The sequence below is a fragment of the Chiloscyllium plagiosum genome, unplaced genomic scaffold (genome assembly GCF_004010195.1).
Source record: "Chiloscyllium plagiosum isolate BGI_BamShark_2017 unplaced genomic scaffold, ASM401019v2 scaf_60, whole genome shotgun sequence".
Taxonomy (NCBI): Eukaryota; Metazoa; Chordata; class Chondrichthyes; order Orectolobiformes; family Hemiscylliidae; genus Chiloscyllium; species Chiloscyllium plagiosum.
The window spans coordinates 28,948-42,686 of NW_025215370.1; the positions used below are offsets into that span (position 1 = coordinate 28,948).

The 13,739-nt window shown below is 48.2% G+C and overlaps 1 protein-coding gene across 2 annotated transcripts in view; it reads right to left on the minus strand.

Annotated features, from left to right (window-relative positions):
- LOC122548315 (ubiquilin-4-like) overlaps positions 1 to 12,164 on the minus strand; it is a 30,405-nt gene extending 18,241 nt beyond the window's left edge. For both annotated transcript variants that reach the window (XM_043686846.1, XM_043686844.1), the window contains exons 1-4: positions 11,869 to 12,164; positions 3,068 to 3,231; positions 1,942 to 2,204; positions 739 to 897 (exon numbers count right to left, since the gene is read on the minus strand). In XM_043686846.1, the coding sequence (XP_043542781.1) occupies positions 739 to 897; positions 1,942 to 2,204; positions 3,068 to 3,231; positions 11,869 to 12,149 (867 nt within the window). In that variant the 5' untranslated portion in view covers positions 12,150 to 12,164. The remainder of the gene's footprint in view (positions 1 to 738; positions 898 to 1,941; positions 2,205 to 3,067; positions 3,232 to 11,868) is intronic.
- Between the last annotated feature and the right edge of the window lie 1,575 nt (positions 12,165 to 13,739).

Here is a 13,739-nt window from a genome sequence, read left to right on the forward strand (position 1 = left end):
GTCCCCACCAGTACTGTACCCCAGTGTTACACAGGGACAGACCCATCCACACCAGTACCGTACCCCAGTGTTATACAGGGACAGACCCGTCCCCACCAGTACCGTACCCGTGTTTACAGCGACANGTCCCCACCAGTACTGTACCCCAGTGTTACACAGGGACAGACCCATCCACACCAGTACCGTACCCCAGTGTTATACAGGGACAGACCCGTCCCCACCAGTACCGTACCCGTGTTATACAGCGACAGACCCATCCCCACCAGTACTGTACCCCAGTGTTATACAGGGACAGACCCGTCCCCACCAGTACTGTACCCCAGTGTTATACAGGGACAGACCTGTCCCCACCAGTACTGTACCCCAGTGTTATACAGTGACAGACCCATCCCCACCAGTACTGTACCCCAGTATTATACAGCGACAGACCTGTCCCCACCAATACTGCACCCCAGTGTTATACAGGGACAGACACGACCCCACCAGTACCGTACCCCAGTGTTATACAGCGACAGACCTATCCTCACCAGTACTGTACCCCAGTGTTATACAGGGAGACCCGTCCCCACCAGTACCGTACCCCAGTGTTATACAGGGACAGACCCGTCCCCACCAGTACCTTTCCCCAGTGTTCTACAGGGACAGACCTATCCCCACCAGTAGTGTACCTGTGAATGTTACGAAGAGCCCCAGCCCCTGCCTGCAGCATTGCGCAGATCTCTGGACATGTGTAGCTACCTGTTCTCTGGCTGCGCTGAACATGGGCTCCTGAATGTCAGTGTACATGCGTCGCAGGGCGTTGTAGCCACCGGGGATGCTCTCGAGGTTGCTGAGCGCCCGGTCCTGATTCCTCATCATCTCCTGCATCATGGCTGGATTGCGGGCCAGTTCCATCGTCTGTGGGGTGGTTGGGGAAATGAGTTAGAAAGACACCTGGCGAGAGCTGCACCAGCTTAAAACAGAGCCTTCGAGCATTGGAAAGAACACTCAGATGCAACAGAGACAGCTGGAGCTCGGTCTCCCAGCAGCCGCCATCCTCTCACCCCAAGCAATCAGCCAGCCTTCACCTCAGTAATGGGAGGCTGAAAACAAACGTGGACTAACCAAAAGACCAAAAAAAACCCAAGTCTTCATTTCACTGACTCACAGTTTGGCGCAAAGGAACGTGGATGAGGAAGATCAGCTGGCCTCCCCTTTCCCTCGTGTTGGCCCAGCAGTTGAGTGTTGTACTGGGGGAATGGTGCAGCCCTGTGTCAATGCCAGCGGATGTTCCTGACTCTCTCACAGCACGTTCCTGATCCCGCAAGTGAGCTGCCTCACCCCACACGCCCGCCCATGTTAATACCAGCAAAGTCTTTTTTTAATGTAATGGTCTGAAAGGGAGTGAATCAGAACTAAGCAGGAATTGCAACTGCAAAGCCCGTGTGCTTTGTGCAAGTGATCGTCTGCATCCTGCTCAATCACAGCCAGGCACAGCTGTAAGCACAGCCAATATCATTTCAGCAAAACACCTCGCGTTTGCTGTTGCTGCCTTGCAGATCTGCACAGAACTGTGTGGTAGACAGCTTTTCAACTGTACTGCACACACGTGGCAATGAGACCATGGGAGCCCGAAGGGGGCTGTGCAGAACGCTTCTCACCTTCCCCACAATGCGTTGGGACGACGGACAGCAGGGGCACACAGGGAGGGAGGACACAAAATGGGACATGGTCTAGGATGCAGGAAGAGGCACAGGGGCTGGCGGGTACATAGAGGGTTACACAGGGACGAGTGCAGGAGTGGAGGGATGGGCAGCAAGTCCGTGACTCGAGGGAGGTTTCCTTCAGAGACCACGGCTGCACAGATCCACACGCGCCCGTTTCCCGATGTGAGGTTTGGTGGCTCAGACCCACCCTCATTCACAGAGGAGCTTCGACAAGGGGACCGCCGTGTTCCTTCACCTGTCTCATGAGCTCGGGGTTGTTCAGCATGTGGCTGATCTCAGGGTTCCTCTCCATCAGCTGCTGCATCTGTGGGTTGGCCATGATCATCTGTCTCATCAGGTCCGGATTCGACATCATGTTCTGTACAAAAGGGTTCTCCATGATCTGCGCCAGCATGTCTGGGTTCGACATCAGCTGCCGCTGCATCTGTTGCTGCAGCTCCATGAAGTTTGCCGAGCCCATTCCCAGGCTCCCGAGTCCCGGAATACCACCGAAACCAGCTGCAAAAACGATAACAAAACTGTTTGCAGGGGACATGCTCATTGCAACCTTTCAGCCCCTTCATGCCGTGCTATCGTCGCTGCTCCAGACCAGCCTCCCCCCACCATCTTTCCCACATCTCCTCTGTCCCTTTAGCTTTCTAACCTTGTGTGTTTATCCAACCTTGCCCCAGAATGCATCGCTGATCTTCATCCTGACCACTCCCCGTGGGGGCAAGTCCCACATGACCTCCCCCACTTCCTGGTGAGCAAATCCCATGTTCATCAGCATGTCCAATTCTGCCCCAGTGAACCCTCCATGTGTGCACAGTTCAGGAGAAATCTGGGATTAACAGTTAGCAGAAGGGAGACTCGCCTGTTTGCAGCTTTTCCTCCTCGTGGGTCCTGACCACTACTACCAAAATTGGCACCAAATCTCTCTCAGCTTCATCACATTTGTACATCTCTCACCCAGTACCCTCCTATAGGGGTCTTAGTCATGCAGTCATACAGCACCGAAACAGACCCTTCAGCCAAACCAGTCCGTGCTGACCCCCATCCTATACTAAACCTGTCCCATCTGCCTGTGCTTGGCCCATATCCCTCCAAACATTTCTTATTCATTGACTTATCCAAATGTATTTTAAACATTGTAACTGCACCCACCACTTCCTCTGGAAGGTCATTCCACACATGAACCCACTCGGTACCCTCACGTTTTTAAAAACATTTTTAAGGTGAAAGGAGAAAGTATGTCCCCAGCCTTGAGATCCCCCATCTGAGGGAAAACACCCGCCGTTCCCCTTATCCATGCCCGTCAGGGTTTTATAAATCACCCCTCAGCCTATCAAAATAGCAGAGCTGTGAAGAGATGCAAACCTTACATAATACAGATGGGGAGGAGGTAGACGTTCCTGTTGGGGTCACAGTGCTTGGCACACTGTTCGTGCTGGTGACCATGCCGGTGGAGGGTTCTGGTCTTGTGGTGGTCTCCTCAGTGCTGGGGACACTGGATGATGTCGAGGGTTGCGTGCTGGAGTCCTGAAGCCTGGCAAGGCAAAGTGAAAACCACAGCGTCACGATGGAGCGGAGAACAGATCCGTAGCGAACAAGGTTCAGGCGAGTGACGGGTATCAACTCTCCCTCACACCATCCAGTTGGGAGGTTACAAGCAGCACCAGACACCAGACAGCACAGTGCACCGAGCAGGACAAACAAGGTAAAATGAGGATAGTCAGGAAGGCAGTTCACTAAATCTTTACCTGCCAAGACTTACATCAAATGCTCTCAGCACAGGGACAGCAACAGCATGAGGTTAGACACAGAGTTAAACTCCATCCACACGGTCCCCCAACCCAAAAAGAAAATCAAACACTCCCAGGACAGGGACAGCACTGGGTTACATACAGAGTAAAGCGTAAAGCTCCCTCGACACTGCACCCAAACACTTCCAGGACAGGGACAGCACAGGGTTACATACAGAGTAAAGCTCCCTCGACACTGCACCCAAACACTTCCAGGACAGGGACAGTACGGGGTTACATACAGAGTAAAGCTCCCTCGACACTGCACCCAAACACTCCCAGGACAGGGACAACTCAGGGTTACATACAGAGTAAAGCTCCCTCGACACTGCACCCAAACACTTCCAGGACAGGGACTGCACAGGGTTACATACAGAGTAAAGCTCCCTCGACACTGCACCCAAACACTTCCAGGACAGGGACAGCTCAGGGTTACATACAGAGTAAAGCTTGCTCAACTTTTCTAAACTAAAGGAAAGCTCCCTGATTGCTATCCATCAATCCCACGTGTTAGGACTAGGCCAGACCACTCAAAACATTCTTGAGCAGGCAACACAGACTATAACTTTGCAACTTGCTTAGGTAAGTGTACAGTGAAAATTACCCAGAGTGAGGTGGCTAGGTTGATTACTAGATTTTAAAAGAGACAGAAATGTATTTACCAATTTACATTATGAAACACAAAGAACAGAATAAAGAACCTCTGCAGAACTATCCAAACTAGACTTAATCATGCTGTCCCAAATGTACATAACAGTCCCAAAACGCAAACCCCCTTAAAGACCTGTAAACAAAGGGACAGATGTGGGAGAGAGCGCGCGAGGGAGAGCGCGCGAGGGAGAGCGCGCGAGGGAGAGCGCGCGAGGGAGAGCGCGCGAGGGAGAGCGCGAGGGAGAGCGCGAGGGAGAGCGCGCGAGGGAGAGCGCGCGAGGGAGCGCGCGAGGGAGCGCGCGAGGGAGCGCGCGAGGGAGCGCGAGAGGGAGCGCGCGAGGGAGCGCGCGAGGGAGCGCGAGAGGGAGCGCGAGAGGGAGCGCGTCTGCACTGTCCCTATCAAACACAGGACAGGGTCAAACTCAAGTTAAAGCTCCCTCAACAATATTGCCCAAACACTACCAGGACAGGGATAGCTCGGGTTTAGATACTGGTGAAAGCTCCCTTCACACTGTGCCCCATCAAACACTCCCAGAGCAGGTACAGTAGAGTGACACATACAGAGTAAAGCTGCTTCTGAACTTTCTCAGTCAGCTGTATCGGCCTCACCACTGAAGACATGCTTCCTAATGCATTAGCCAACATTCCCGTTTCATACCTGACCTATCTTGTGACCAAGGCATTTTGGGCAACTTTATGAATTGCTTTGACACTCAGCAGAAACAGGATTTGCCATGCATCCCCGAACCCAGCAACGGACTCCCACGCAAATCGAGCGATTTAAGAAAGACTGGGAACTGGAGTTGATCGTTGCTGGTTGATTTCTAAGCATTATAGAGAATTGCAAACTCCTTCGGCTGCCCGAGGGGCACCAGGAAGAGATCCACACCAACTCTTGCCCCTGGTCTGCAGGTCCAATATACAGGCCCTTCCAGCTCGTGGCAGAAGAGACCGCCTTAGCGGGAAGCATCATTGCTGGCTTCTCAACCTTACAGCCAATGGAAATCTGGCATCGCTACCGATTTCAGTCCGCTCTCAGCCTGCACGCACACACTAATCCAGTAGCTAGCTGAAGCATTCAGGAACGTTCAGGTAGTTAATTCACCAGTTACAACAGTGTCACTTAAATCACACCACTTAACAGCACTACATCAACTGGGCTCCCACATCAGAAAAAGCACACTGGGCAATGCAGTAGCTGGATACAAAATTCACAGGCTATCAGCTCAACAAAAGGTGGTGAACTCTCAGTGGTGGAACAGACTCTTTTCTCTCGAAAAGAGAAGTTTGAGGAAAAGACCTGATCGAGGTACAGTCGGTTCTGACGTAATGCGGTAGTTCCATTCTCGTGTTATAAGAAAATCGCGCAATGGGCCGCGCGCTATTCAACGTGATGGGGCTGGAATCGCATTACAGCCAACCCAGGTAAGCAAAGTTTACTGTGACGGTCGAAATCCTTCACTTGTGTTAAAGCGAATTTGTGTTGAAGAAATGTGTGTTATAGCAGAACTGACTGTATTTAAAATTCTGGAAGGGTGGACACAGAAAATGCTTCCATTGTTAGACCAGAACTTGGGAGCTGTCAGTTAAGGACAGTCACAATAAATGCAACAGGAGAAACCAGAGAGGGGGGTAACATGGAACGCGCTCACATACAGATACACTGAAAGGGGGAGCTGAATAAAGAGCATGAGGGAGAGAGGAGGAGGAGGAGTAATGTCAGCAACACTCTACATGGCCTTCATCAATCTGATCAAGGTTTCTGATTCGGTCGTCAGTTGGGAAGTGCTGTGGAAGGTCCAGTCAAACATCGGCTGTCTAGTGAAACTCATCAACATCCACCATCTCCTCCACAATAAGATGTTGGTGACTGTACTCACCAACGGTAATACAACAGAATCCTGAGGTCAAGACAGGGGTCGAGCAGGGATATGTCATCGCCCCCACCCTATTCTCCATCGTCATGCCACTGATCTTCATCTTATCAAGAACACGCTTCCTCGTGATGTGGTCATTATCTATAGGATGGACGGAAAACATTTCACCCTCAACTGGTTGAAATTACTCTGCCATCAATGCAATAATGGCTGACCATCCAACTCCGTCCCCTATCCTGTTTTCTTCCCCCATACCCTTTGACCCCTTTAGCCCCAAGAACTGTATCTAACTCCTTCTTATAAACATTCAAATCTTTGGCCTCAACCACTTTCTGTGGCAGAGAATTCCCCAGGCTCCTCACTTTCTCATCTCAGTCCTATGCGGCCACCCTCTATCCTTACGAATGTGACCCTGGTTCTGGACTCGGCGGTCATCACATACATTCTTCCTATTAGAATTTCATAGCTTTCGATGAGGTCACCGCCTCCCATCATTCTCCAGTGAGGATAGTCCTAACTGATCCAGTCTCTCTTCATACATCAGTCCTACCATCACAGGAATCAGGCTGGTAAACCTCTGTTGCACTCTCGCCACAGCTAGAACATATCTCCTCAGATAAGGAGACCAAAAAAAGCTCCAGGTGTGGTCTCACCAAGGCCGTGTATAATTGCAGGAAGAATTGGGAAAGGTGAGCTAGAGGATTGTAAAAGGAGCTGGGACAGTAATGAAAGTAGAGGGGTGGACCAGTGAGAGAAATAGCGATGTAGTGCACCACAACTCCAGAGAGATACAATCACGTCAGAGACCGGGAAGATAGAGCAGCTGATCTCAACTCAGCCCGAGTCGACACGAAAAGACAAACAGTTGCCGCCTGTCCGCTAAACAGCAGCAGCCTCTTTGGCTTGGTCCCTCCCACATCAATGCTGAGAGAATCGCGAAGGAGACAGGTGCAGCATCATCTGCAAATATGGCAGAATACCGAATGCTTCAGGGCCAGAGGGGCAGGCAGGTGAGGGGGATGCAGGACAGATGGCTCCTACTCTCAGGATTGGAGTTTGACTGAGATGAGCAGGAAAATCTTCACTCGGAGGGTGGAGCTTTGCTGGAGTTCTGTCTCAGTGCACCTGTTCAAGACAGAGTTTCTGGATATTAAAGATGTCAAGGGATACAGGGACGGTACAAGGAAATGCCGTTGAGGTAGAAGTTCAGCCCTGGCAGAGCAGGCTCGAAGGGCTGAATGGCTCTTGGTGTCGTTATGGTGTGGGCGGGCCAGCATTTATTGCCCGGTGGGTCAACCACGTTTCTGTGGGTCTGGTGTCACTTGCAGGCCAGACCAGTCAAGGGTCCTTCCCCAAAGGTCTGCAGTGAGTCAGATCAGTTTCTCTGACAATGGTCATCATCAGGCTCTTAGTTCCAGATGTGTTTTTATTGATTTCAAATTCCACCAATTGCCATCGCATGATTGGAACCTGGGTCCCCAGAACATTACCTCACTCTCTGGATTAATAGTCTAACGACAATACCACTGGGTCACTGCCCCCCCTCCCCACCTAGTTTCTATTATCCGTACAGCAGACTGTCAGGGCTGAATGGCTTACTCCCCTCCCAGAAGCTGACGCTCCTCTGTACCACCAGCTCCATCAAAGCACTGAAGGAACATACTGCAGTCTTGAGTTTAACATGGGGCGAGGCTACTGAGGGCACGTCCCGAATATGGTACATTTCAGAGTTGACCAGATGAATCCCTCGGTGAAGGGCTTAAGCGTCGACTCTACTGCTCCTCGGGTGCTGCCTGACCGGCTGTGCATTTCCATCGAATCCCTAGGATCGGAGTGAAGCCGGATAGCAGACGCTGGAGGACGTTGTACTAGACGCAGCTGTACTGCCTCATGAACCTTGTGCGCCCAGCTACAAGAGCAGGCCAAGCTTCAGCTTCACGGCTCGTTTAGAAAGACGCCACCACGCTTCAAGTGGCAGCCTCGAATCTGCGCTCATGTCCCTTGAGTAGGCTTGAGCCTACAAGCTGCAGTTGCTGAGGTGACAGCACTCAGCCACAGTGGCTACCAGGAAAAACACTGCGCTGGCTGAGCAGCAATTTAACAGCCAGGGTTGAGTCAATAGCAGTGTACACGGCACAAGGTGCGAGCCCTGACAAGACACACCCGCCGAGCTATCAAGAGTGGGGCACCGGAGAGGCACAAGGGCAGCCAACATTACCATGGGTCGTTGCATTTTGAGTAGGAGGTTTGAGCTACACGTTGCCTTAAAGGCTGCTTAGATATAGGGCCTGAATGAATGCTGTCAGCGTTTGGAAACTGTACAGGGGACTACTTTAAGGGAAAACAGGAAAACAACAGTCTAGAGGGAGAGATGAGAAGGAAAAACAAATATGCTAAAAAGGATGCCTTGCTTTCAGGAGAATGTTTTCAAAGAGGATTTAACGTACAACAGCGCAAAGGGCAAGGATAATACAAGAGCCAAGCAAAGATCAGATATTAGAATTTGGGATTTAAGTAATTCAGACTTTCATGGGATGGAGGCAGAGACTGTTCATACTAAACTGGAAAGCTCTGCTCACTGGTAAAACATTGTCAAGGGTGTCCAAAGAAATATTTAATGCTGTTCAAAATCAGTTTGTACCCACGAGAAGGGGAAAAGCTCCACCTCACACAAAGAAACCAGATGGGGTCACCGGACGTGGTAAGGGACAGCATAAAACTAAAAGGGCTTAAAAAAAAACAAAGGACAGGAGAGATCCCACAGAATGGGACTACAAAGGGCCCGAAAGCAGCTTAAAGCGGCTAAAAAGATTGATGAAAGCAAACTTGCAAGGGATGGAAAGGACAAGAAGAGGAGATTTTATAGTTATTATAAAAGGAAAGCAGCTGGTTAAGAGCATTATTGGCCTAGTGAAGGCAGAGAGTGGGGATATTGTCAATGACCATGGGGAAATGACAGACATGCTGAACGATTAATTTGTTTCAGTATTTACAGCACGAGATGAGGACAGTTTGCTAAAAGTCCCAAAGAAATTACAGGGAGAATCAGGGACAGGGTCTAAGTAAATCATCAAAAATGGGGAAACTAATGGGCTGAAGAGTGACAAACCCTCAGGAGCTGAGAGTTTCAATGCACAGGTGTTAAAAGCAGTAAGAGGGCACACTGCCGATGCTCTAACCATAACCTTTCAGAGTTCCCCAAATCAGGATTGGAAATTTGCTCATGTCACACTGATCTCTAAGAAGGCTGACAGAGGGAAACCAGGGGTTTACAGACCAGTTAGCCTGACATTTGTGGTGGGCAAACTGTTGGGAGTCTATAAATCAAGGATAAAGCAACTGATCATCCCAAGAAATTCAGCATGGATTCACCAAGGGTAGGTCACGCCTGACAAAAGTCAGTTTTCTTTTTGGACAAGTGACAAAGGTAAGTCTACCAATAAAATTAAGTGAACGGATGTTGTTTTATATTGATTCCTAGAAGATTCTATCAAAGGTCACTCAGAGGAGACTGTTAGCTAACATGGAACTGAAGGCAAATTAGTGGCATGGATAGCAAATCGTTGAGTGGCAGGAATTAGAGAGTAGGAATAATGGTTCAGTACTCAAATTGGCAGGACATGACATTGGTGGTGTCCTGCAGGGACCTCAATTATTCAGAATATTCACTAACACCACAAAATTGGGCAGAATTGGAGGGCTGACGACAGCATAAAATTACAACAGGATATTGATAGGATTAGGTGAAAGGACAAAGCTGTGGCAGATGGGTTATAACATAAGCAGGTGAGAGATTATCTATTTCAGACCAAAAACGGGTAGATCAGGATTACTTTTTAATTATAAAAGGTACAAAATTAAAAAGTGCATGTCCAACAAGATTTGGCGATTCAGGTCCACAGCTCTTTAAAACAGCATGAACAGGTGCAGAAAATAGTCAAGGTGGTGAATGGAATGCTAGCCTGCATATCTAAAGGGCTGGAGCAGAGGGATACAGACATTACGCTGCAGTTAGACAAATCCTAGTTAGACCCCATTTCAAGTACTGTCAGCAGATCTGACCAGCACACCTTAGGAAGGATGTTTTGACCCTGCAGGAAGTTCTGTGCACGTTTGCAAGAATGATACCTGGCCTTCAGGGGTTAAGCTATGAGGGGAGATTAAACAAATCAGGCCTTCATTCTCTGGAACTTAGAAGGTTAAGGGGTGATCTAACTCAAGGTCTTCAGGATATTAACAGGGAAAGATAAGAGCGGATCAATATGAACGATTCCCAGTGGTTGAAGATTCTGGAATCAAAAGGGAATTACTGAGAATTAGGGTCAGGCAATTCAGCAGAAATGTTTGAAAATACTTTGACATGCAAAGCGTAGAGGAGGTCTAGAACGGTCTTCCTCAAATGGCAGTCAACGTGAATTCAACTGTTAAATTTAAACCTAAGGAAGAGAAATTTTTATTCAGCAAGGATACCAAGGGATTTGAGCCCAAGGCAGGCAGATGGAGTTAGGTGACAGATTAGCCATAATCTCACTGAATGGCCTACTCCCGTTCTTATAACTGCAGCCTCACCCCACTTCAAACTCTCACCTCCCAGCAGGGGAAGATCTCAATTGAAGATAAGAGTTGTGATCCCTGCGTTCAGAAAGATGGAAATGCATACAAGCCTGGGAAAAGTATGGATTTAAATGCAAGATTTTTTTTTAAAGTGCGAGTCAGCACTTCCCCAACAACCCCTTGAAAAGGTTGGCTGTGAGCTGCCTAACTACACCAAGCAGTCCATGGTACCACGGAAGGTGGCTTTAGTATCACTCAGCGCACACTGGATCATAAATCCTTGGAAATCGTAAACTACTCCACTGGGAAAGCAGGAATAGCTGCAATACAATCAATATTGCCACAGGCAGAGAGATTTACTCAGCATTGAATACTATGCTGTTCCCTGTCCTGGGATGGTGACAGGGTACAGGGAGTTTTACTTTGACCGTAGGGGGAACAGAGGGAGCTTTTCTCAATATCTAATTCTGTGCTGTCCCTGACCTGGGAGTGTTTGATGGAGGACACTGTAGAGAGAGCTTTATTTGGAAACTACCCGCCCTGTGCTGTCCCTATCCTGGGATTTTTGGATCGAGGGACAGTATTGTGGGAACTTTATATCTAACCCTCTGCTGTCCCTACCCTGGGAGTGTTTGATTGGGGACATTGTAGAGAGAGCTTTATTTGGTAACTAACCACCCTGTGTTGTCCCTATCCTGGATGGGGACGGTGTTGAGTCAGCTTTAATTTCTTTAACTTTCAGTTGAAAAAAAGTAGAAAGCGCTTTTCTTGTATCTAACCCTATGTGCACCTTTTTACCAAGAATGCGTCAGTCTGACTACACTCCCAAGATCAAACAACTTGCTGAATCTCAGACAGGGCGATCTAGGTGAAGGGGTCAGGGCCCTAAAAGCGCAAGAGCAAGATGACCAGAAGAGGGACACTTTGCTGTGAGCAAGCTCACTCCACCCATCATTGGAGTCCACACGAAGTCAGGAAGGGCAAGGTAAAAGGAATGAAGTCCCTCGCCCACAAACCATACCCCGTCAGCAACTTCCCCGTTGCCACATGCTATGCCACTATCTCGAGATGATTTTTTTAACTGTGTCAACCATGACAGGGTCATTTCTGGGCTTGCGATTCATTGGCACAATGCAGCAAATTTCACAACCGTCACTGAACACACGCTGCTCTCTTTTACAATAGACGCAACTTCAGCTTGTCTAGTGAGAGGGGGGCAACTCAGTAACAGAGGGACTTGCACACACTCAGTTTGCCATCTCAATGGAATGGAAGTCAGGAGATCTTAAAAGCCCTTACCTCTGGGCTGTCTTTATTACGAGATGCACAGTGAGACCGTCTTTAATGCCATGCTGGTTGAGTGTATCTCCATCCTTCAGTATCTTCCCTGCGAATATGAGAACCAACTGTTCCTGTTTAGCTTTGAATCGTTTAGAGATTTCATTTTTAAACTGAAGGGACAAAAGAGGGGAAAAAAAAAACATAAATGGCATGCAAATGTTCTGCCCATTCAATAAGATCTCAGAATTGTGACTGCTCAGAAGGCCCATTGATTTTGCACTAGCTCTCCAAGTGGGCATTACGACTTGGTGCCATTTCCATTATCTTTTCCCATAACCTGGTTCCAGTTCAATAATCATTCAATGCCCTCTTCAACTTACAGACAGTGTCCTCCTGCATCAAACATTCCCAGGGCAGGGACAGCACAGAGTGAGATATAAAGTTCCCACACTGTCCCCACATCAAACACTCCCAGGGCAGGAATAGCAGAGAGTTAGATGCTGAGAAAAGCTCAACTTACAGACAGAGAACTTCAAACTATTTGCAGTGTGAAAAAGATTTTCTCACATCACACGCACCTTGTTTACAAACCACTAAATGTGCACCCTCTCGTTCTTGATCCTTTTACAAACAGGAAGTGTAATCTGGATCCTCTCAAGTTTTGAAATAAAGTTCTCAACAAAATCTCCTTTCAACCTTCTTTTCTTCAAAGACAGGAGTCTCAACTTCCCCAATCTTCTCTCATAACTGAAGGTCATTATCCATGAAAAATTTCTTGTAAACACCTCCTGCACTCACCTCTTTCCTGTAGCGTGACGCCCAGAACTCTACACTGTACTCCAGCTGAGGTTGAAGCAGCGTTCTGTACAGGTTCAGTAGAACTTTCCTGCTACTGTACTCTATCCCCTTCTTTACAAAGCCTAGATACTGCATTCTTTCTTAAATTCACTCTCACCTCTACCACCTTTAATGACTTATACACAAACACCAAGCTCTTTATATTGCTGCACAGCCTACATTTTATGGGTGACCTGTTTGAGTTTCAAATTCCACATTATTTTTGATTCCCTGCCTCACAAGAATCTGTCAATCTCAAACTTAAAAAGGCCATCTATGGCAGAGATTCAAAGTCGCACAGCCCTGAGAGGGAAAAATAAACTCACCTCTGGCATAATAGAACAACCCAGAAGCAGTGCCCCCTGGTTGCACAGGAGGAACCATCACTTTCAGATCCACTTTGCTCGAGACCACTCAAGATCTTACATATTCCAACCAAGTCATCACTCACTCTTCTAAACCACAGCCTGTCCAATCTCACCTTGGAATGCAACCCGTTCACTCCAGCTATCAATCCAGTAAATATTTTTCTAATCCCTTGAACACATACATTCCTCTTTAAATGAGATGACCAAAACTACACATGGATTTGAGAAGTGACCTTGCAATGCTCTGTATAAATAAAACAAAGACTCCGAACTTGTGTGTGTAATAAATGCTGATAAAGGATTGTGGCTCTCATCAAGTCTCAGTTACCAGTTGAAGCTGAGCACTAACTCTGTTAACTCCTGCTCTGAAGTACTGAGATTTCTCTGCACCATGGAATACTGCAGTTGTTCTCCGTTTAAGTCACATTCTGATTTTTAATTCTTCTTGACAAACAACTTTAGCTATACCCACGCCATACTCAGATGTATAATGTCAGATTATTAGATTAGATTAGATTACTTACTTACAGTGTGGAAACAAGCCCTTCGGCCCAACAGGTCCACACCGCCCGCCGAAGCGCAACCCACCCATACCCCTACAGTTACCCCTTACCTAACACTATGGGCAATTTAGCATGGCCAATTCACCTGACCTGCACATCTTTGGACTGTGGGAGGAAACCG